Source organism: Apodemus sylvaticus, chromosome 2 (assembly GCF_947179515.1).
Source record: "Apodemus sylvaticus chromosome 2, mApoSyl1.1, whole genome shotgun sequence".
In the NCBI taxonomy this organism is placed as follows: Eukaryota; Metazoa; Chordata; class Mammalia; order Rodentia; family Muridae; genus Apodemus; species Apodemus sylvaticus.
The window spans coordinates 3975930-3999690 of record NC_067473.1 but is presented as its reverse complement, the minus strand read 5'-3'; the positions used below and the strand labels follow the sequence as shown (position 1 = coordinate 3999690).

Genomic DNA, 23761 nt, shown 5'->3' with positions numbered 1-23761 from the left:
GCTGGCACACACGAGAATTATTTTTATTAAAAAAAATGAAAATATGAAATACAGAAATGTTTAAAATTGTATTAATAAACCACTTTATTAAAGCAGCATAATTCCTCTGTGCATTGTAAATATACAAAGATAAGTACAGCTCTCATCCCTCAACAAAGAAACATCTCTTTGCAACAGAAACCATTACAGAGAACCACAGGGATCAGGATAAAGTGAACAAGCAGGCATGTGATGCCCTGCCTGTCCTCCATCGACAGCACACCCTGCACCAAGGCTCAGGGAGCATCTCAGAAGGGGCGGAAGGACTGTAAGAGCAGAGGATGGGATGTCTGCTGTGAGACTCTCCTAGAAATGTCAGAAGAAAGCTCAACAACATGGCTGCCTAAAGAGGACCTGAGCATCGACCGCACTGGCAGACAGGCCCGCACAGAAGGGCTCTCACAGGCCCGGCCGGCCCTGACAGAAATCAACAGGCTACCAGGGAAAGCCGACAGCAGGGGAGATCTTCCCCGGCAAAGTGGTTATCCACAGGAGTCAGCCCTAAGAACATACAAGTAACATTATAAGGACTGAGAAGGCTGTGTATTTAGGAATATATGTGTATTTATATACGATTAAATTATCTGTATATTTATATACAATTAGAAAAACAAGGCAGAAACATGAGTGACTCTGCGACAGCAAGGTGGGTGGTGCACATGGGAGGAATTGTGGGTAGGAAAGGGAAGACAGAAATTGTGGAATTGCATTTTAGTTTCAAACTATTTTTGAATCATATCAATGAGCCAGGCATCTTTAATACCTGTAACTGGGAGGGCAGCCAGAGCTACACAGTGAGACCCTGGGTTTAAAGAAACAAGCCTTCTCACTGATGAACACAAGCCTAGTCTTTGAGGAGAGTTGGCTGAGGGACAGGTTACTGCGAGGGAAGCACTACTGAAGTCCCTGCTGCCCACCTCGCAGTGGCCGAGGAAGTCAGGAGGCCAGCTCCTACCTTCTGAGCCCAGCAGGCTCCCGATAGAGAAGCCAGCCTCAGAAGGCCAGGGCGAGTGCCAGCAGGCCCAGGGGCACAGACAGCAAGTTACATGGCTGTGCCTCCCTCATGAAGACATTTAGTCTCAGCTCCTCTACAGGATGCTTGGTAACTCATAAGCCTCTGGTAATACAAATGAATAAAGGGAAACAAGGTATTTTGTGACACAGGCGTTAACAGGTTAGAGAGGAGCAGTTAGTCTGAACATCACATGTGGGTCTTTCCCTGGTCAGAACACAAAGGGATTTTTAAAGCCACTTTTCTACATGTACTCTGTGTGGCTAGTTTTATGTTAACTTGACACAAACTAGAGTCACCAGAGAGGAGGGAGCTTCAGTTGAGAAATGTCTCCATAAGATCAGGCTGTTGGCACGCCTGCAGAGCATCATGAGGAGTTGGGGAGGAGTCAGCCCACAGTGGGAGGGGCTGCCCCAGGGCTGCTGAGGTCCTGGGCTCTATAACAAAGCACACTGAGCAAACCAGGAAGCAGCACCCTCCATGGGCTTTGCTTTGGCTCCGGCCTCAAAGCTCCTGTCCTGACTTCCTTCACATATGGACTACATACAATACAGAAGTATAAACAAAACCCTTTCCTCTCCAGCATCCTTTGGGTCGGAGTGTTTCGTCACGGCAACAGCAATCTTAACTAGGACACCTTCTGAGCAGTGCAGACTCTTCTTGTGTCTCATGGACTCACAGCACCCAGAGTTTCCCTCCACTCACAGCTGAAATAACAGCCTGGCCCACGGCACCTCTGGCTATTCTAAATAAGGAAGAAAACACTAGTAATATATAATCCTTAACAGTTTCAGAATCTATCAATTAATGAGATGAACATTCTAAAATAAACTCCAGAATCTGAAAATGAGTACATCATTTCCTTGTGTTTGAAAAATTACACAGAACCCCCAAATAATGGAAACATCTTGAATTTAAGTGTAACTTATCAAAATTTGCTGGCCACACGGAGCAACACTGTTAACTTGGCTACCGCAGAGGCAGAAAGTGAAGTCTAGCCTGAGCTAAATGACATCCTTGGAGGAAGGGGAGCAAGTAAAAGAGGAAAATGGAGAGAGGGAGGAGGAAGACTCAAACATTCTACTTTCATCCATCTATCTGTCTGTCTGTCTGTCTGTCTATTGGTTGGCTTTTCTGAAACAGGATCTCATTATGTAGCTCTGGCTATTCTGGAATTCACTATACAGACCAGGCAAGCTTTGAACTCAGAGACCCACCTGCCTCCACACCCAGCTCATTCCAGTTTCCTGAGGGAGGCAGATGAGCAGGTGGCTGGCCCTGGGCTTTGTCCTTTCACTGGACGAAGCTCTGCACAATCTCTTCAGCTGCAGCGGTGACCCTTCCTAAAGCACTCAGAAGGTGACTTAGTCTGAAATGGGTAATCATGTATTGAGCTTCAAACTGAGCTCAGTGGAGTTCAGTATGTTCCGACTGACCTTCCACACCCTGGAGGGGACAGAACAGCTTCGAGGTTTTCTGTACTCTTCATATTAATTTCCCCAGAATTAAAAACTTTAGAATCAAACCACTTTAGTCTATAAAAGACTTTTAAAGACTTGCCTTAGTATAACTAAAAGCCTTTTTGATGATAGAGATCAACAAAACTCCACCCCACTTTCTCTGATCATAAAAATGTGTTTTTTTAAACTGTTACTTTTTACATGACGTGAAACTAATGAGAAGCGGCTGCTCTTGGCCTCGTCCTCCCTGGAGAAGATGACTCTGTGCTTCACGACCCTCTGCCAGGCCTTGCAGAGATAGACTCTGTGCTCCATGTCCCCATCGCATGGGTGCTTGGAGGAAGAAGGCCCTTCTGCTGAGTCGGAGCCTTTCTGCATTAGACTCTGCGTTGTCGCAAACAGCAGCAAGCGGTAGTCGGTGACAAGCCTCTCTAGGAGCTGAGAGCACCTCTTCAGCGTTGCCTCCTGCAGGGCCACACTCTCTCCTCCTCTGACTCGGTCTATCCAGTAAAAAGCCGACAGGCTGTCCACAATGAGAAGGCAGAGAGAAGGGTGACTGCAGAGCAGGGCCTCCAGGGAATGCAGCGTGAGCAGTAACTGCATGCTGCTACTGCAGTACGCCAGGAACAACCTGCCAAGGCAGAGCTTGACGCTCTCCTCGGAGCTCTGCGAGAGTCTGTGTTCAAGAACTGTCACAAGCCGTAACATGTCAAAGTGGTAATCCGTATCGATAAACAAGACTTCTATTTGCAGTCCACCCTCTGATTTTGGAAGTATACATCGGGCTGTTAAATGATAAAGCATTTCTGTTTTCCCCGTTCCTTCTGGACCATGAAATTCAAGAATATCACCTGTGTAAAATTCAAAAAGGTTAGTCAAGGTGCAGCAATGCAACAGTGGGCAACAGAGCAAGCCTTGGAGAGCTTTACAGAGAGGTTTATTGAAATATGACCTAAAAATCTAAATCCACTTGTTAAAGTGGATCTATATAGACAAATGCAAATAAATAAGGAAATTCATATGGCATCTCGGAGAAAGGACCAAGTTTTTTGTTGTCTGTTCTAGTTGGTGCTGAGAATGAAATCCAGGTTCTCAGCTGTGGTAAGAAACAGCTCTACCCTCACTCAGTAGTAAGAGGGTTGAAGTGGTGCAAGGGAAACTCCCTGAGATGGGCCCACATGACTTGGGCATCAGAACCTGCCTTGTAGTGGTTGAACCTGACTGAGTTCAGGTCCCAGAGCCCACATAATGCTGGTGCAGTAGCACTGTGGTGAGAGGGGGTACAGACAGGAGAATCCTACCAGCCTGTTGTAGGTCCAGGATTGTCCTCTGACTACCGTGGGCTGTGGTGTAAGTTGCACACATATATAGATTAATACAAAATGGCTTGAAGGACATAGTTAACCACACAAAAGCATACGATAGAACCTGCCAGCAGGCTTCCTTAGTCTCTCAGGAGCCTAACCCTGGCAGGACAAGCCACTTTAGCAGCTATGTAGCTGATGGCCAATCTTGAGCCTCACTGACTGGAAAAGAAAGTGCCTGGACGGTGAGCAACACCCCAGGTGTCTGAGAGACCTGCTATTGTGACAGGTCAATACCCAATGACCCACACATACGATCTTGGGAAGTGGGAAAGCAGAAGGCGAGAGCTAGCTGGAGGGAGCAAGTCACTGGAGCTGGGTCTCTGTAGCACATCTTGCTCTGGCTGCTTCCTGACCTCAAAAGTCAAGAACAGTCTTTGCGAGTGTTCTTACCATAATGAAACTCCCTGAAACCATGAACCAAAGTGAATGCTTTCTCTTTAGTTGTGTCCTAGTGATGTGACAGTAACTAGTACAAATCTGATTACATTTCCTATTGCTGTCTTGAAGGCTGTTGGTACCGTGTGTTCTAACCCTAGGACTACAAGCCTTCCTAACACACTGGCAGATTGCTCTCCTAAGATCAGGGGTCTCCCTAAAGAAGACAGATCACAACCATCCTTCAGCATACTCATAGACCCGGCACCGGAAAGTACTTCTAAAAGTGGGTTCATAAGGTTCCCTAAGACCATACATTAAGAAAGACCCAGTGCTGGGGATAGAGTGATGGCACAGGAATTAAGAGCACTTCCTGGACTGGCAAAGGACCCAGGTTTGATTCCCAGCACCCACACGGCCACTCAAAACTAGAACTCCAGTCCTAGGTGGTCCAACACACACTTCTGGCCTCCAGGAGTATTGAACATACATAAAGCAGACATTCATGCAGGCAAAATATCCATACACATAAAATAAAAAGGTAATAGAAAAGAGAAACGCAGCTGGCCATGGTGGTGCATGCCTTTATTTTCAGTATTCCAGAGGCAGAGACAAGGAGATCTCTGTGAGTTCAAGGCCACCCTGGTCTCAAGTCTGGAACAGCCAGGGCTATAGAAAGAAACCCTGTGTCAAAAAACCAAAGGAGTGGGTACTGATATAAGTAATACACTGTAAGTATAAAGTAGGACTCTTACTTTGGCACAAATTAAACTGAAAAAAACATTTTTTTAAAAAAGCTTAAAGTTAAATCCTTAATTGAGAGATCAAATTCATGGTTAATGCCACTTCTCTGTTACAGATTAACAATGAAATAGGTAGGCACAGATCAGCCGTTCCTAACAAATATAACATCTGAATGCCGTCACTACAGTCTTCTAACTGCAGTCACTGCTGAAATGTTTTAAGATGAAGTCAGATCAGTTTTACTGATCTTATAAACATGTACCATTTGTTCCTTAATATAAAAAAAATGTTCAAATTGCATCCCTTTAAGTAGAATAGTTCTTGTAAGTTTATATGAAATTATGATCTCATATGTTTGTGAGCTGTTACCACAAAAGCTAGTACCATTGTCCAGCCAAAGTGCTGATTGTGGCGAAGAAGAAAAAAAAGAAAAAAGAGAATAAAGAAAGAGAAGAGAAGAGAAGAGAAGAGAAGAGAAGAGAAGAGAAGAGAAGAGAAGAGAAGAGAAGACAAGACAAGACAAGACAAGACAAGACAAGACTTCTAGAGTTGGGCACTTGAAAAGCTTAAGCTGCCTTGGCTGGGCAAATCTGGACTGTCTGGCCCTGACAGCCCCTCTAAGATGCCGGGAGGAGTTGGAGCTGGCGGACTGAGGCAGGATGTAAGAAAAAGCCAACGCAATCACCTTGGTACCAGCTTAACTGTGTAGCCAACACACTGAATTTACAGATCACAATTTCTAGTTCTAAGGATTTGGAAACTGGGCACTGCATTAAGCAGCCTCCATCTGCAAATGCATTAAAAATGCTTCCACAGCCCAGAGCCCAAGGATCTGACTGCAACTTAAACTTCCTATAATAGATACTGGAAGTGTTATTAACATAGAAACCCATGTCTTGGGTCTATCAACTGAGTTCTTGTTTAGTTTTACAGTAAATGTAAATAAATGTAAGCATATGTTTTTGGTAGTAACTAAACATGATGGTGTTTCTCAAAGTTTCTATAATATTTGAATGCAAAAACCTACTATAAATCTTTTCTCTAATACACAGTGTTTTCCTAAGGCCCAGCTCATCAATACAAACACAGTGAAATGACATGCTTTCTTATAAAGTACAGGGGCAGCTGACCTGCTGTACCTGCAAGCCCAGAGTCCTTCAGGTTGAAGGAAACCACAATAGTTGATGACAAAAGGCAAACGGCCGAAGCAGCACAGGTAATGCCAGCATGCAGGCCACAGAAAGGGCGCAGCCCGTGTGTGCCATCGGACACAGTGACTGTCCAATGTGACTGAGGAGCAGCAGCAGCTGAGCGCCAGGCCGATGAAGCAGTTACAGGATGGCATTAGGGGCCACGAGACAGCCAGACAACAAATCAGCTGTTTCCTTGCCTCAGACATTAAACTATTTTTCTTTTCAGGAAGCTTAGCATCCCTCATTTCTACTTCCATTCACCAACACAATTTTGGACACTGAGACTCCTAACATAAAGTCCCCTTTCAGAGCTGGCAGTGGGGGCGCATGCCTTAATCCCAGCACTTGGGAGGCCGAGGAAGGTGGATCTCTAAGTTTGAGGTCAGCCTGGTCTACAGAGTAAGTTCAGGGACAGCTAGGACTACACAGAGAAACACTCCCCCTGCCAATTATAATAGTCAAGTTCCCTTGAGAAATATCCACATTCAAAAATGAAAGCAACAAACACCCTCAGGCTGGGTGTGGTGACAGACACTTGTCATATCAGCACTCCTGAAGGTTAACCTCAACTACACAGTGAATTTGTGTCCATCTTAGGTTATAAGAGGCCCACACTCAAACAGACAAATGCACACAACCCTAAAACCTGCATTATTATTTCCAATTACTGTTATTCAGTAAAATGAAGTTTTAGTGAACACACAATGCAAAGTTGTAATGGGAAAGAGTACAAAGGGTGAAGACTAACTAGACCTCAACAGCAGTGCAGGCTTAACAAACTGTTCCAAGGAAAGTGATTCAATCCAAACTAGACACCTATAAATTAAGATATTAATTAATGACAAGAAAGAATAGTCTAAAAATTATAGAAGAGAATGGGGAGGGAATGAGAATGGTACAGCAGAGGGGCTGGAGAGAAGGCTCACTAGCTGAGGGCACTGCCCACTCTGCAGAGGACCCAGGACCCAGATGGTGGCTCACAACCACCTGTAACTCCAGCTCCAGGGGAGTCAACACCCGCTTCTGGCCTTCACGGGCACAGACAAAACATATTCACACATATAATATAAAATAAACAAATGTTAGGGAAAGGTATGCCAGAGTACAATCTATTTAAAACAAAACAACCAGAAAAGGAGAACCAGAGAAACAGAAGGTATAAGACACAAGACAGGGCGACAATGGTCAAAGGGACAGGAGAAATAGAAGGAAAGATCCAGGAGCCAACTGACAGCGTCCTGCCATGGACACACCTTATAAAACAAGTGAACACTGTGGGCAGAGCAGCCAAGCAGTTTTTGTGCTCTATGAAGCTAAGGCTAGGCTTGAACTGATCTTCTAGCTTCAGTCTTTCAAGAGTTGAGATTAGGGATTATCACAAGAGGGTTGTAATAGTATCACATACAATGAACTTTTAAAATAAAATTTATTATTTTAGATAGTATGTGTATAGGCTAAAAATATATATGAAATAAATTGACGCGTTGGCTACTTATAATCTCAGAATGCTGAATGCTGAGGCAGGAGGACGGCCACAAGTTCAAGGTCAGCCTGGGCTACATAGTGAATTCCAGGCCTTGCAAAGCTGCTGCTCTGATCCATTTAAGTGCTTTCAATAACCCAGGTAAATAGAATCATTTTTGTCTTAGTCCACTTATCAGTCTCAAGGTTTTTTCAAAAATACTTTATGGGCTGGAGAAATGGCTCAGCAGTTAAGCTGCTCTTTCCCAGGACCTGGGTTCAAATCCCAGCAACCAAATGGCAGCTCACAAGTGTCTGTAACACCAGTGCCAGGGCATTTGATGCCTTCACACAGAAATACATGCAGGCAAAACACCAATTTACATAAAATAAGTAAAAATTGTTTTAAACAAGCTTAGTTTTAATCATGTGTCTGAGTAGGATGTACATTTGAGGGCAAGTGCCTGAAGAAGCCAGAAGTGTAAAGCTCTCCCAGAGCTGAGGTTATGAACTGTCTGATATGGGTTCTGGGAACCAAACTCTGGCCCTCGGGAAGAGCAGTCCAAACTCTTAGCTCTGCTAAGCTGTCTCTCCAGTCCTGGTTCTCAAGTTTTATCTACATTGACAGGATTCTTTTATAAGGCAGAAAAATATTTTGTGTGTATATGCCACATGTGTGTGTGTAAAAGTGTCACTTTGTAGACAGGCTAGCCCCCACGTCTGGTGTCCTCCTCAGCTGTCAATGCTAAGATGGCAGGTGACAGCAGTGCACTGTGCTTAGCCCTCCAGTCAGTCACCGATGGCCACGTGTTCGCTCCCACCTCCCAGCTGCTCACATCACACGGTAGTTCTCGTCCACTAACTTCTGTGGAAGCTCTGTGCTACTCTCAACAACGACTGCACCATCGTCCTGTCTCATCAAAGAGATGTGATAGTTCTAGTTTCTTCACAGCTTTGTTAACACTTAGGATTTTGCTTTTGTTTTAAATAGTGTCATCCTGATGAGTATGAGGGAAAAGAACATTTTAAAATGATGAATGGGTCAGCCAGCAAGAAGACATAACAATAATAAACTTTTATATGCATAATGCTCAAAGCCCTAGGCATAGGAAGCCAGATAGAACTAAAGGGGGACAGAAACAAGCAGAAACGTCAATAGCTTACTCACTCTAGCACACAGGGTAACAGCTAGAACAGGCTCACTCGAGCAAGGAGGCAGCCAGAAGCCAGAGCCATCGAGAGAGCGCTTGCTCCAGGCACGGGAATACAGTCTCTACAGCACAAATGGTGTGCTCTACATTAATAAACCACTGCCCAGGCCCCAGCACAAGCCTCAGTAAATTTAAAAGGCCGGAAATCAAAGCCACACACATTCCCAATCAGAAAAGAACAGGGGAAAAATGACAATCTATAGATCTTTTTGTTTATTTTTGAGACAGGATCTTGCTACATATAACAAGCTGGCCTTAAACTTTGACCTTTCTGCGTCAGTCTCCTGAATGCTGGGACTACCAGAATGAACCAGCATGTCTGGCTATAAATCCTCCTGACCTTGGCTTAGGGAATAAGAGCCTTGTACATGATACTAAAATATGAGCAAAGAAGAGACATTAGGACCTCAACAAAGTTAACAGCTTTCAGAGGAATTAACACGGCCCTGACAACAGTGTGGACAGGCACACTGCAGCTTCATCTACTAGAGAAACATTGTTTATCTAAAGCATGTAAAGCCACTAAATGCAATAAAAAGGGAACTTGGTTTTAAAATTAGCAAATATGACATTTCTTCTAAAAACGCAGGCAAACTGTGAGAGAGCTGAGGCGGAGACGTGCACAGGGAAAGGTAGCACAGGACACAACAGGCTGCTACTCCAGCCCGAGCAGGAGGCTATAAGCACAGAAAGTCCTGGGAGTCGGGGATTGGGAACTGACCCTTCACTGATGGCCATGAGAAACACCAAGCACCTTAGAAATCACTTTGGATGTCTCCAAAATGAACAGCTCACAGCTGCTTATCACCTACAATCTCCCTGTGGGTGTCACCCAAGGACCCCAAGCCCCATCTATCCACAGAAAGACTTGTACTAAATCCATGGTAGCACGGCTCACAGCTCCTGAGTCATGGTGATCTCACACAGTGAGACTAGTCCCCACTACAGAATCAGTTACTGGGCTGGAGCCATGACTGGCAGTTAAGGGTACTTGCTGCTCTTGCAAAGGTTCTATTCCTGGCACCACACTGCAGCTCAAGCCATCTGTAACTCCAGTTCCAAGGGTTCCAATGCCTTTTTCTGGCCATGGCAGGTACCAGGCACCCACATGGTTCATAGACATTTACAGTGGCAAAACATATGCATAAAATAAATAAATCTTAACGGGGGAGGAGTATGCTACTGATACATGCTACAAAGACAGATAGGAAAGTCTACCGTAATTCCTTAAGACCTGCAGAAAGGGCAAGTCTACAGAGAAAGCTGGCTGTGGTTTCCTAGGGCTGACCACTAGTACAGATGGATGGGTTTCTTCCTGGGGTGACAGCTATACATCTGTATGACTATACTAAAAACTCAGTTATAGACCTTAAATTCTATATATTACACTGAAACTAAGCTTAAATAGTCAACCTTCCCTGTAAGTTTTCCTAGTATCACACAAGTTAGTACCTATTTTTCCTGCTGGAGAAATACTAACAGAACAGTTGAGATCCTGAAGACTTCCTTACAGCTATGCAAACTTCTATGGAAAAAGAATGAAAAATAAGCCAAGCAGAATTCCCATGAACAAAGCATGCTGGGAAAGAGGCCAGTGTATGTGCTAAAGATGTCAGACTAAGAAGGCCTGGAGCTCCCTGTGCTAGTGTGCCTCACACACACTGCCTCCTCCTAGGGCATGTGTGGACAAGGCTATGCAGGAGCACAAGTGACTACTCGAGGACAGTCTTACAGAACTCCCTGTCACAGGCTCTTTGCTTAAGTGCTGTATTTTACCTTGCACTGGTGAATCTTCATCAGCAAACAGGTTGGGTTCTAGTTCTTTCAAGGAGCTTCTGCCTTCAAGTCGGGCAAGGAGCTTACAAAAGAGAGAGGGGTGGGGGGGAGATATTACTTAACTGGATACAACGTTCTAGAAATTATTTATGTAAATTTCAAAAATCTTTAACACCATAATTTTGAAGATTTAAAGGAAAATATAAAAAAGAAATACAACTTAGGAGAAATATTGTATTTATGTTTAAAAGATTTTATTGTTTATGTGTCTGTGTGTATGTCATGTGTACAGAGGTACCCGAGGCTGGCAGGGGGTGTTGGAGGCCTAGAGTACTGTGCAGGAACAGCACACACCTTAACTGCTGAGCCAGCTCTCCAGCCCCTGCTCCTCCTCTTCGTTTTTAAAGCTAGGTCTTCTACTATTACAGAGAAATTCTGTCTTGAAAAACAAATAAACAATGACAGGGTCTTCCTATATAGCCCTGGCCTCAGTTTATACATCAGGCTGGTCTCAAAAACCTCACAGAAACCCACCTGCCCTCTGCTTCCCAGGTACTGGTATTAAAGGCACATGCTGCCATGCCCATCCCTGTTCATCTATTTTCAAAATATTTAACTTTTAAAATTAAAGTATATCAGATCTGCTAATGTGAGTGTGAGCCTTTGAAGGAACGGATAGCAACTGTAGGGCATACAGACAAATCGCAAACTATCATTGGTGTATTTTAAAATATTTTTTTTTTGTACTTAGCCAGGTATACAGTGGTCTGATTTAATATGCCCCATTTTATTTAGCTGGGAAAGGGTCCCAGGGGAAAGGCAAGAGCAGACTCCCCAGGGAGCTCCAGGCTTAGTTGTACTTATAAAGTAGGGGTGCAAGCACACAGGCCAGAGGCAGGCGCAGGTCTAGGAGCTGCATGCAGTCGAACAGAAAGCTCAGTGTGCAGGCAAAGCGTAAGCCGATTTGAACTGTGAGGGCTTGTGACATGGGACAGGCAGGAGACTTGACCACTGCTTTAGTGTCATGGCCACTAAGGGCACACACCTCGGGGGCCTCAGTGTGTCCCACAGAGGCTTAACTGAAGAGGAAAGAGCCTTCATTTATGTGTGAGATGCCAAGACTGCGGCTAGGGAAGCAGACTAAACCAGAGTCCTAGTTTCCTCTCGGTGGCTATGATTTTACACTCCGACCAAGAGCAACCGAGAGGAGGAGAGGGTTTAATTGATTCACGCTTCCAGGCCACAGTTCACCACTGACAGAAATCAGGGCTGGGAAGGCAGAAGCCATGAAGGAACACTGCTTGCTGGCTTGCTCTCTGCCTCATATTTAGCTAGCTTTCTTCAACAGCCCAGGACCAGAACCTGTGGATGGTACCATCAGAGTGGGCTGGACCCTACAGGATCAATTAATAAACAAGGCAGTCCTTCACAGATATGCCCCTGGGTCTGTCTGATTGCGGCAATTCCTCAATTGAAGCTTTCCTCTCAGATGATTCTAGACTGTGTCACGTGACAATTAAAGCTCACTAAGGCAAATTCCTTGAATCTTTATTTCCTGACTGAGGATGCAGTATGACAACCATTTCAAACTCTTGCTGTCATGAGGACCCTCTGAAATACGCTTAAGTCAAAATAAGCTCTCTCTTTCCTCTGGTCACAGCCCTGAGGAAAGAAATACAGAGAACAGGAACAGGCCACAGCTGTGATTAGCCTGACCATGCACCTCAGGCTGTGGGACTGGTTTGCAGGAGGAATGTGGAGGAATTTAGAGCTATGGGCGGAAAAGCGCTAGAAAGCTGTATGCAGAGCTAATGGTCATCCTGGCAAGAATGCAGAGAAATGGAGACAGTGAAGGCCCAGTTCCTATTGACCATTCAGGCTATAGTCTAGCAAAGAATTTGACTGTGCTCTGAATTTGGGTAAGGCTGAATGAAAAAGTAATGACTATCTGTTTGGTGGCAGAAATCTCAAGACAGGACTACATCAGGTCATGCCCTGGTTACAGGTATACAAACTACAAGAGTGGAAGGGTCATGGAGTTTTATGCCATAGTTCCAGAAGCTGCCGAGACCAGTCACGTGTGGCAGGTGTGGAGGTCAGTATGTGAAGCTATGACGATGGAGCCCTCAGAAGATGCCAGGCCCATCGGGCATCCTGTGGGGAAATCTCTGGCAGGGAGTAGGGAGCTCAAGAGAGAAGCCCTGTGTGCTGCAGGTCAGAGCTCAAATGGAGGGGATCCCTATGTCCTTTGAAGCTGGAGGGATTCGACATCCAGCCCTAACCTGACGGCACTGTTTTTGTCTGCCCAGGAATGATTCCACTCACTTGAGTGCTCAGACCTGGGTGATAACTTACCCAGACGGCTCGTGGTGACTAGAGGGACTTACTATGGAGGCAGGCGTCCTTAAGGGCCGCTGGGCCTTTTGCTATGGAACACGGGGAGAGAGAGCCTAGCAGCCTGCCTGCAGGTGAGAAAGGATTAGATAACAGCTGAGCATGGTGGCGACATCTTTAATCCCAGCACTTGGGAGGCAGAGGCAGCGGATCTCTGAGTTGGAGGCCAGCCTGGTGTACAGATCCAGGTCTAGGACAGCCAGGGCTACACAGAGAAACCCTGTCTCAAGAGGGGGAAAAAAGAGAATAAGATAATGGGTATTAATAGCTACCTTTGATGCTGTAAAACTTGATTTGTGCCCTGGGGAAAGGATGAAACTGTCTTTTTATTATGACATGGCATAAAGAATGAAATAACTAAGGGAAGTAAAACAGCTGCCCAGCCACGGATCCCATAGACAGCTGTAATGCACACCTTTCTGACGGCCATGGATAGCTATAATGTACACCTCTCTAATGTCTGCTTTAAAATCAACCTCAACCCCCTTCTGCACAGCATGCTGTTTGGCTCTAGCATTGCAGTCCTGCTAATAGTAAGAATAAATTCATTTACTGTAAATTTGAATCAAGCCTGTCTTTGGTTTCCCCCAGAGGATCTGAACCACACCAGAGCCCCATTCCACCGAGAGTGCCAGGTGCTAGAGATGCAGCTACAGGGTTCAACATTGGTGCTGCTGGGTTTTGGTCTTGCTTTGGTTTGATCTTTCCCTGTACTGTTTCCAGACCACAAGAGAATAGATTATGGGCTTCCACATGGTTTCTAATATCAGCACAAACAGGGCTCCTCGTTGCAGTGGGGTCACAGACCCAGATACAGCTGGGCTCATGGGCATAAACCAGGGACATCTGCCTGGCATTCAGTGGCAACATGGGCATCAACACAGACACAGCTGCAGGAAAGCCCCAGACCCAGGCATGGCTCTGTGCAGCAGCACAGATCCAACGTCACCATGTCCCTGGGTGGAGTGCAGGTCACTCAGCTCAGTAGTGCCCATGGCAGCAGCATGGCCCACGGACATCAATATGGCTTCAGGCTGCAGCACAGGCCTTGACATCTGAGTGGCCTTCAGTGGTAACACAGAACACGGACATCAACACAGATGCAGCCACAGTGAGACCTCCAACCTAGGCATGGCTCTCAGCAGCAGCAGCACAGGCCTGAACATCACCATGGTAGCAGCGGTGTGGCCCCTGGCAGCCAGCTAGCATATCTTAACTGGCAAGCTCCAGCTCCCAGTGACAGACCATGTCTCAAACAATGTGGACAGCTCCCGAGGAACAAGTCCTGAAACCAACCTCTTGCAGTGACATGCACATATTTGTGAAAAGAAAGGGAAGGAAGGCTTTAAAAGTAACTTTTATTCTCCTGAAGTAATTGTCCTCTCTGAGGCTTACTGCCTCAGTCTACTAGGCCTTGAAGCTTCCAGTCTCTTTTATATCTAAGCCTAGAATGTTTTCAGCTTCTAAGACTTACTGCAGAATAAGTTCACTGTTTCTTTTCCTTTCTGATCTTGGGCTAGCTAGTTCAACTCAGCTCTGTTCTGGCTCAAATTCCTCTCCAAACTGACTGAATCAATCTGGCTTCTCTTTCTCTGCCACTCCAGGATTGCTCTGCTTGACCTCAAACTAACTCTAGCAATTTGTTACAGTCTCCTGACTCCTCGTCTTCTGGCTCGTTCTGTCTTCATCTATGTCTAGTTTGCTTGTCCTCCATATCCTGTCTCTGTGTGACTGTCCTGGTAAAGCCACGTCCTTTCTTCCTTTCCCTCACTGCACTGCCCATTAAGTAGCTTCCCTTTCCGGTCCCTTCTCTTCAGAGTTGGGCAGATCCTATTCTGTCAGATGTATCTCTGATTCATCACTCTGTCTGCCACTTAATTAGACTGTCAAACATGGGTGTATCTTACTATAAACTAACTTTACCATCAATGTTTGGGATTAAAGGTGTGTGTTAAGGCTGAGCCACACCACAATTAGGAACATCTTTTTTTTTTTTTTTCAGTAAATAACACAATCTTGAGGTTCACAATGTGATATCCTGCAACAGAAGGCAGGCAGCTGCAGTGGACAGTGGGTAAGAGTAAGAAGCATTTGCCCTGATGTGGATATGATCAATGTGGAAGTCTGGTTTTATCACAGATATTCTCTAAAATTAGAGGATGTGTTGGCTAGTTTTTATGTCACCTTGACACAGGCTAGAATCATCTGGGAAAAGGGAACTTCAATTAAGAAAATGTCACCACCAGACTGGCCTGGAAGCAAGCCCGTGGGGCCATTTCCTTAATTAGTAATTGATATGGAGGGCCCAGGCCTTTGTAGAGGGTGCCACCCCTGGGTTGGTGGTCCTATAAGAAAGCAGGCTGAACAAGCCGTGGGTAGGCAGCAAGCCAGGAGCAGCCCGCCTTCGTGACCTCTGCTTTTCCTGTCCTGAGTTCCCTGGATGATGGGTTATATGATGAAACATGAGCTATATGAGGTATAAGATGAAAAAAACACCTTTCTCCCCAAGTTGCTTTTGGTAAGAGTGTTTTATCACAGGACAAGAGACTAGAGCTAGGCATGTGGCCCATGTCTACAGTTTCTGATGCTTGCGAGGTTCAGGCTGGGGATCTTAAGTTTCCAGTGTTGCCTGGACAATACAGTGAAATCCCATCTCAAAAATTTAAAATATAATGTAATAAAATCAGACGACTAATTCTTTCCACATGTGTAATTAGACTCCTCAGCCACTTCCAAAATTCAACTGCCTTCAGGGCACAGACCCAGGCTTGGATCTGAACAAAGCATTTGTCTATACTACACAGAAAGACAACTATTACTCCAATATAATATCACTAAATCCCAGAGCTCTAAATGTATTCCCAGAGGCCTGCTGCTTTATAATTACCTTTTTAAAGCAATCATTTCATAAGGCTAAAAGGAAAGATAAATGCATAAAAGTCAAGTGAAACTATAAGACACACCTATTAAACATTACATTCAAAAGCAATTTAGAGTCTAAAATTTCAACTGAGGTTAGTATTTCATTGGCTATATGATTAAGTTTTAATTGGGAAGGGTACTTCAGTGACAGCTCAGTAGGTACAGTACTTGCTGTTCAAGCATGAGGACCAGACCTATGTAAAGCCAGGCAGGTAGAGCGTTAGCATCTCCACTACCTGCCCTAGCAACCAGCAACAGTGGCTACTCATCACTAGCTACCAAGATGCCACACAACCCCACTGTCACCAGGAGTTGCATACCCTTTTCCCCTGCACAAGGGCTACAAACATCCTCTTATAAAAGGTCAGTCCCTCCTCTTCCCGCTCGCTGTCTTTTTCCCTCCATCCTCACGCAAAGGCAGCCTCTGAATACTTCTCCCTAATAAACTTCCTATGTGAGATCTGTTGCATGGCGTGACTTTATGGTGTGCATAGTTAGATCATAACATACAGAAGTGTACATATGTAACACTTGGGGTGGGAGGGTGAGTAGAAACGAGATCCCTGTAGCTTGCTGGCCCATCAGCCTAAGTAACTGGCTTCTGCATGTGGCATGGAATTTATACATGTACACACAAACACACAGATTTTTATTGGTGAGACTCTGCCGCAATAAAACAAAAACAACAACAAAAAAAAAATGCAAAAGGAAATGGCCAGAGGAATAGCATAGCAACTCCTTTCCGGCCGGGCAGTGCTGGTGCACACCTTTACTCCCTACACTCAGCAGGTGGATCTCTGTGAGTTCGAGACCAGCCTGGTCTACAGAATGAGTTCCAAGACAACCAGGGGTATACAGAGAAACCCTGGATATACAAAAAACCCTGTCTTGAAAACGAAAAATAACAAAAGAAAAATAATGTATTTCAGGGGCTGGAGCAATAGCTCCTGCAGAGGGTCAAGGTTCAAGTCTTACTCCTGTCATGGCAACTGAGAACTGTAACTCATTTCCAGAGGATCTGAGGATCATCTGGGTTCTATGGGCCCAGGCACGTACGAGGTACACACATGTGCTGGCAAAGATGTACATAAATAAAAAAGTTTCTAAGTCTGTGATTACACAAAACTATTTTTAAGTAAATGCTATTTTGTCTTATTATTTGTCTATGACAAGGGGTAGCTCTGGAACTTTTTTTCCCTATGAAAACCAGACACTGTTATCAATATTTCTAGTGTATTATGAAGTTGCTATGTTCGGTGCATTTAGAGAAGAGCCTGGTGGGGGATCTGGGAGGGAAGTGAAAACCAGTGTTGTGGGGTATGTGTGTGCGCGTGGTGTCTCTGTCAGTCTGCTCTTACACTAGGAGACGCATACTCACCTGTTTCTTAGAACTCACTCCCGACCTTCCCTGTGTTCCGACGCAGTGGCTGTCCTAAGTCACTGTCTCTCAGCATTCTTAGTGCGTGGACCCTTGGCACACTTCCTTCGCTTGCACTGATGCCCAACCATAAATTTATTTTTGCTGCTACTTCATAACTGTAATCTAACTACTGTTATGAATTGTAATGTAAATATTTTTTTGAGAGGGAGGCTTGCAAAAGGGCCGGTGACCCTGAGCGGCTGAGAGCTGCTACCCTACATGTTGCCCTTGCTAAATTCAGACCATTCCTGAGCTGCTTCCTCCTCAGCAACAAACCACTGCAGATGGTCCTTCAAATGCCAGTTCAGGGGCAGGGAATTGTAGCTCTGGCAGCAGACCCTGTGCCCAGGCACCATGAAGTCCTGGATTCCATCCTGGGTAGTGGGTACCAGGGCATGGGAACGCACACCCAGCCTTCGGGAGGCAGGATGATCAGAAGTGGAAGGTTAGGGGCCGGCTGGAGAGATGGAGCTCAGTCAAGAATGGGATTTGCTCTTGCAGAGAACGTGAGTCTGGCTCAGGTGACTCGATTGCTAGTAACTCCTGATCATCCCCTGGCCTCCAAATCCATCTGCACACATGAGTACATATCAACCCACAAACACACAGTCATTTACATAGCTTCTATAAATAATTAAGTAAATTGGTTGTCCTCAGCAGCACAGCAAGATCAAGGCCAGCCTGAGCTACCTGGATCCCCTCTGAACACATGCGAGTCATCCCCTCCTACAATTTGTCTTACACACCCTCTTTTGGAGAGGCATGCTTTTACCATATACTGTACATTTTACGGCAGTTCGATTATTACATTCTGTTTGTTTGAGAGAGGGTCTCACTATGCAGCCCTGACTGGCCTGGACCTGCCTAATATAAACCAGGCTAACTCCAAACTCATGGAGACCTGCCTGCCTCCGCCTCTTTAGTGCTAGGATTAAAGACGTGCACCACCATGCCCGGTGATTTTTGTTGTTGTTGTTGATGATGATGATGTTTTTTCTTACTCCCAACTCCTGGCTGACTCGTACTCGAACCAATAACACACGTTAACGGCTAATGGTTCCTGAGTGAAATGGCTTGCGTGGCTCTGGAGAGACAGACCACAGGGGTATCCTGGGACACAGAGGGCCGGATGCCACACGCAGGTTAGTTACAGAGGTGAAGCAAGCCACCTAAATTCAGAAAACGGCTACCGATTTCTCAGCAGGTGGCCCTCCCTTCCCCAGCCGGGCCGCACAGCTCGCCATGGCCGACGGGTTCACTGGTGGCTGTCGCGCCGCCCCACGGTGGCCCTGGGCGCCGCACGGCGACCTCCCTCCCGTCGCCCGGCGGCTCTCACCTCCGTCCCGGATTCCGCCCTGCGAAAGTCGCTGCACATCGCTCCGCCAGCTCCTCTGGTTCAACCTACCCGCCAGCAACGCCATTTAGCAAAAGCACCAGAGACGCAGCCAGTCAGAGCAACGGCCCCGTGTGCGCGTGCGCACTGTGTGGGCTCCGAGCCAGAGAAGCCGGGAGCATGCGCAGTAAAGCCAACTACGGCGCCCTCTCGGTGACGCCGGTATCCTGCGTCTCCTGCAGTATCGACTTGTGTTTGTCGGGCTAAGTTAACATGTACTTGATTTTAAATTTTCACTTAGTTATTTTTTAGAGACGAGCTTCCTCTGTAGCCGTGGCTGTCCTGGAATTCACTATGTAGACCAAGCTGGCCCCAAACTGAGTGCTAGGATTAAAGGCGATCACCACCACTCCCGGTGCTTACTTGTTCTAAAGAAACTTAAAATACATCTTCCTGCCACTGTTGTGTATGCCTGTGATCCTACCGCTTGAGAGGCTGAGGTAGGGGAATCACCCAGAGTCCGATCAGGCTATAGTCTGAGCTATAGTATGAGATGGTGTCTCAGAAATGCTAGGACAAATGTTTACTGGTTTGGGCTTTTGGTGTGTCAGTGGTCCCAACAACTCCTAAAGCTGAAGCCAGATGGTCGTTTGAGCCCCAGGAGACCACCGGGCAGAGCAGCAGAACCGGATTAAAGGGAAAATTAATACCGTTACTGAGCAAGCACTCTCTCTTTTGTCCTTTCTTGAGGCAAAAGCCTATGACTGACTGTGTTATTTATAGATAATTGGGGTACGAAGAGAGAAATATATATTGAATGGAAAAGATCTGTGGAAATATACAGAGCCTGTGAATTTTTCAAGCTTTTGGTTAGGTTGGTTGTTTGCCTTTGTAGTTTGTTTTCTTTGGTTTGTTTTTCGTAAGTTCTAGAAATACAGGCCAGCAGCACTCCTCTGTGTGATTCTAGACATCAACACTTCAGTGCATGCTAGTTAATCACACTTGCAGATGAATTATATTCCCTGGCCCACTTTGTTAAGATCTTGGGTGAAGGAAGGAGTGGAGAGTAGAATAATTTTCTTACTATGGCCTGTCAAATGCCCATTTGCTTAGGGCCTTAGATAGATGCTTAGATAGAATATTTATACTTTATGAGTACAAATCTCATGTGTGCAGTACACATGGATGTCTGAACAGGACATCCTAACACACATCAGATTTGAACTTTTCTAGGAGTATGTCACGGGAGACATGCCTGAATGGAGTTTACAACGTATTAGGTCAGTTATTGGAACTTTCCTGAAAATTCCCTTTCCAACAGATTTGTAGGTTATTTCCTTGAGAAAAGGTGTGAGGTTGGTTCTGTGTCATTTCTCTGTCTTTGGTCATATTCTTGAAGAATTATCTGTGGTGGCTAGCTTTTGTCATCTTGACACAAACTAGAATTTTCTGAAAGTTGGTGCCTTAATTGAGGAAATGCCTCCATAAGATCTGGCTGTAGTGTCTGTCTGTCTGTCTGTCTCATTCTTGTGGGGTTTTTTTTGTTTGTTTATTTGTTTTTTGGTTTTTCGAGACAGGGTTTCTCTGTGTAGCCCTGGCTGTCCTGGAACTCACTCTGTAGACCCGGCTGGCCTCGAACTCAGAAATCCACCTGCCTCTGCCTTCCAAGTGCTGGGATTACAGGCGTGCGCCACCACTGCCTGGCATGTTCTTTTTTTTTTTTTTTTTTTTTTTTTTAAGATAGGTTTTCTCTGTGTAGCCCTACTGTCCTGAAACTCGTTTTGTAAACCAGGCTGGCCTCAGACTCAGAGATCTACCTGTCTCTATCTCCCAACTGCTGGGATAAAAAGACATGTACCACTACCACCAGCAGCTGGGGCATTTCTTAATTAGTGATTGATGGTGGAGGGCTCAGCCCATCATGGGCGGGGCCATCCTTAGGTTGGTGGTTTTGGGTTCTATAAGAAAACAAGCTAAGCAAGCTATGTGGAGCAAGCCAGTAAGCAGCACCCTCCATGGCCTCTGCATCAGCTCTGATGAATTTGAGTAAATTAATTTGGAATCATTTCACACGAATGCAAATATCCTTAGGGAAAAAAATCTCTAAGGTTGTCAGTGTATATTTTCTTCAAGCAAAGACTTCCTCTCACAGTTTTTCTTTTTTCTCTTCCTCTTCCTCTTCTTCTTCCTCCTCCACCTCTTCCTTCTCCTCTTTCTTCTTCTTCTTCTCTTCTTCTTCTTCTTCTTCTTCTTCTTCTTCTTCTTCTTCTTCTTCTTCTTCTTCTTCTTCTTCTTCTTCTTCTTCTTCTTCTTCTTCTTCTTCTCCTCCTCCTCCTCCTCCTCCTCCTCCTCCTCCTGCTCCTCCTCCTCCTCCTCCTCTTCCTCCTCCTCCTCCTCCTCCTCCTCCTCCTCCTCCTCCTCCTCCTCCTCCTCCTCCTTCTCCTTCTTCTTTTTTGAGTCAGGGTTTCTCTGTGTAGCCCTATCTGTCCTGGAACTCAATCTGTAGATTGGGCTGGCCTGAATTCTTCTGCCTCCCAAGTACTAGGATCAAAGGGTTGCAACACCATATTTGACTTTTCCTCTCATAAAATTTAGAAAACATTGACAAAATATTTAAATTTCACACCTAGGTCTGTTGAACTTAGGCCCTGGTTCTTCCTCCCAGCCCCATGCCCTCAGTAATAAGACTCAGACTCAAAATATATTTACAAATGCCTTGGCCATGTAGTTATCCTCTTCTCTGACTAGATATAAGTTAAAATAGCCCATTTATTCCAGCCTACATTCTGCCACATGCTGGTTACCTGTGCTCAGGTACCATATGTCTGTCTGTCTCACACCTTTCCAGCAAATCTACTGCCTGGCTCCATCCCAGAATTCTTTCTACTCTCAGACATCCTACATCCCATTTCCTGCCTAAGCCATAGGCCATAGGCTTTTTAATTGACAGGCATTGCATCCATACAATAAAGATATTCTCTGTACAATTCCCCTTTTTAGTCCAATAAAATTCTTTTCTTTCAAATATAAATTGAATGTAATCCTAACAATTATGAAACTTATGAAAATTAGAAAGTCTGATATAAATTTACAATGTTGAGTCAACAGTATTTGGTAACTTTAAGTATTCTATCATCTATCTTGGTGAGTGTATCTAAATAATTTTCTATCTTGTGTTATTAACCTAAAAACATCATCTTAGACCAGAAAATCTTAAATCTGAAGCAATGTAAACTTATAGTAGTAAGACTATGACTATCTAGTCTTCAACCCCTCAGAGTCCTGAGAAGGAATAAATATTACCTGAGTGTGCAGAAAGTTCAGGGACACAGCTTCCAGAAATTATAGAAATGATAGCGAGAGCCGATTGCCAAGACAGTCCCCAGTACTGTCTCTGTAATATTGGAACATCTGTCTTCAGCCTTCTTGCCCAGAATATCTGACAGATGTTATGCGAAGCAGGATTTATGAAGGACTTGCTTACCTTATCTTGGTAGAGCTTGGCAGTTGACCTCCCTGCATCCATTTGTCTTTTCTGGACAGATTTCTCTGTAGCTGAAGCATGGGTGTTTTCTCTGCCTAGTGGCTAACTTGCCACAATTGAAGCCACTCCATATGGAGGTCACTGATGCACATCATCTTTGAAGTGGAATGGGGGTACTGTCGGGAGCTGACTTGTCTCATAGTCAAAAGATTCTTAGTAATGAAATAATTATAAATGCCATATTATGTGGCTCTCTGAGGTTTTTGAAAACTATTGTATATCTGAAGTTTCTTTTTTGCTTTTGTTTTTGTTTTTTCGAGACAGGGTTTCTCTATGTATCCCTGGCTGTCCTAAAACTCACTCTGTAGACCAGGCTGGCCTCGAACTCAGAAATCCACCTGCCTCTGCCTCCCAAGTGCTTGGATTAAAGGTGTGTGCCACCACCACCTGACATATCTGAAATTTCAAACATAATATATTTGTAGATGTCTACTTTATAAATAATCTTGAAAACATTTTATTATAGTTAACAAAACTAGTACCATGTGGTGGTTGGAATATGCTTGGCCCAAAGGGAGTGGTACTGTTAGGTGGTGTGGCCTTGTTGGAGGAAGTGTCACTGTGGGGCTGGTCTCTGAAGCTCTGCCTAGTACAGAAGAGCCAGTTTTCTCGTGGATGAGTCAGATGATGCAGAACTCTCAGCTCCTCCTGCACCACGCCTGCCTGGAAGCTGCCATCTTCCTGCCTTGATGACAATGGACTGAACCTCTGAACTGTAAGCCAGCCCCAATTAAATGTTTTCCTTATAAAAGTAGCCTTGGTCATGGTTTTCTTCACAGGAATGGAAACCCTAATTAAGATACATCTAGCCTTTCCAACTTGGGCCTGGCGAACTGGCTCCCTCAAAAAAGGGTGGTGAGAAGAAGAATGGCCGTTCTGCCATCAGCGAGGCGGTGACCCGAGAACACACCATCAACATTCACAGGCCCATCCAGGAGTGGGCTTCGAGAAGTGTGCCCCTTGGACACTCAAAGAAATTCAGAAATTTACCATGAAGGAAATGGGGACACCAGATGTACACATTGACACTAGGCTCAATAAAGCCATCTGGACCAAGGGAATAAGGAATATTCCATATCGTATCCAAGTGTGTTTGTCCAGAAAATGTAATGAGGATGAGGATTCACCAAGCAAGCTCTACACATTGGTAACTTAGGTGCCTGTTACGACATTCAAAAATCTACAGATGGTTAATGTGGATGACAACTAACCTGCTGAATGTCAAATAAAGTTGCAGAATGGCCAAAAAAAAAAAGATATATCTAATATGAACATGAGTTTGATTATTGATCAAACATTTCCAATAGTTTTGTAATAACAGCTTTCAAAAGAACTAGAACTTTATATTTCATCCTTAAGAATTAAATAAGTAAAATACCACAAATATACATTATGTGCATGAAAAATAATATTAAATTTGTATCAATATACAAAAGTCTCTACCGATGTAAGCTTATGGCTATAAAATGTGTTGTAGGAGTAGATTCAATCATCTACCCCTATTGTTTAA

The 23761-nt window shown here is 44.8% G+C and overlaps 1 protein-coding gene and 1 pseudogene across 2 annotated transcripts; one reads left to right on the top strand and one right to left on the bottom strand.

Annotated features, from left to right (window-relative positions):
* Positions 1 to 59: 59 nt before the first annotated feature.
* Positions 60 to 18853, bottom strand: Xrcc2 (X-ray repair cross complementing 2). 2 transcript variants are annotated; one of them, XM_052172975.1, is made up of 3 exons: positions 18711 to 18853; positions 10639 to 10720; positions 60 to 3362 (listed from the first exon to the last, which is right to left on the bottom strand). In XM_052172975.1, the coding sequence occupies exons 1-3, from the start codon at positions 18747 to 18749 to the stop codon at positions 2647 to 2649; spliced, it is 837 nt and encodes a 278-aa protein (XP_052028935.1). In that variant the 5' UTR covers positions 18750 to 18853; the 3' UTR covers positions 60 to 2646. The 2 variants fall into 2 exon arrangements, with proteins under 2 accessions (XP_052028935.1, XP_052028936.1); XM_052172976.1 differs by lacking the exon at positions 10639 to 10720.
* Positions 18854 to 18887: 34 nt separating this feature from the next.
* Positions 18888 to 23461, top strand: LOC127677225 (60S ribosomal protein L31-like; annotated as a pseudogene).
* Positions 23462 to 23761: the final 300 nt, after the last annotated feature.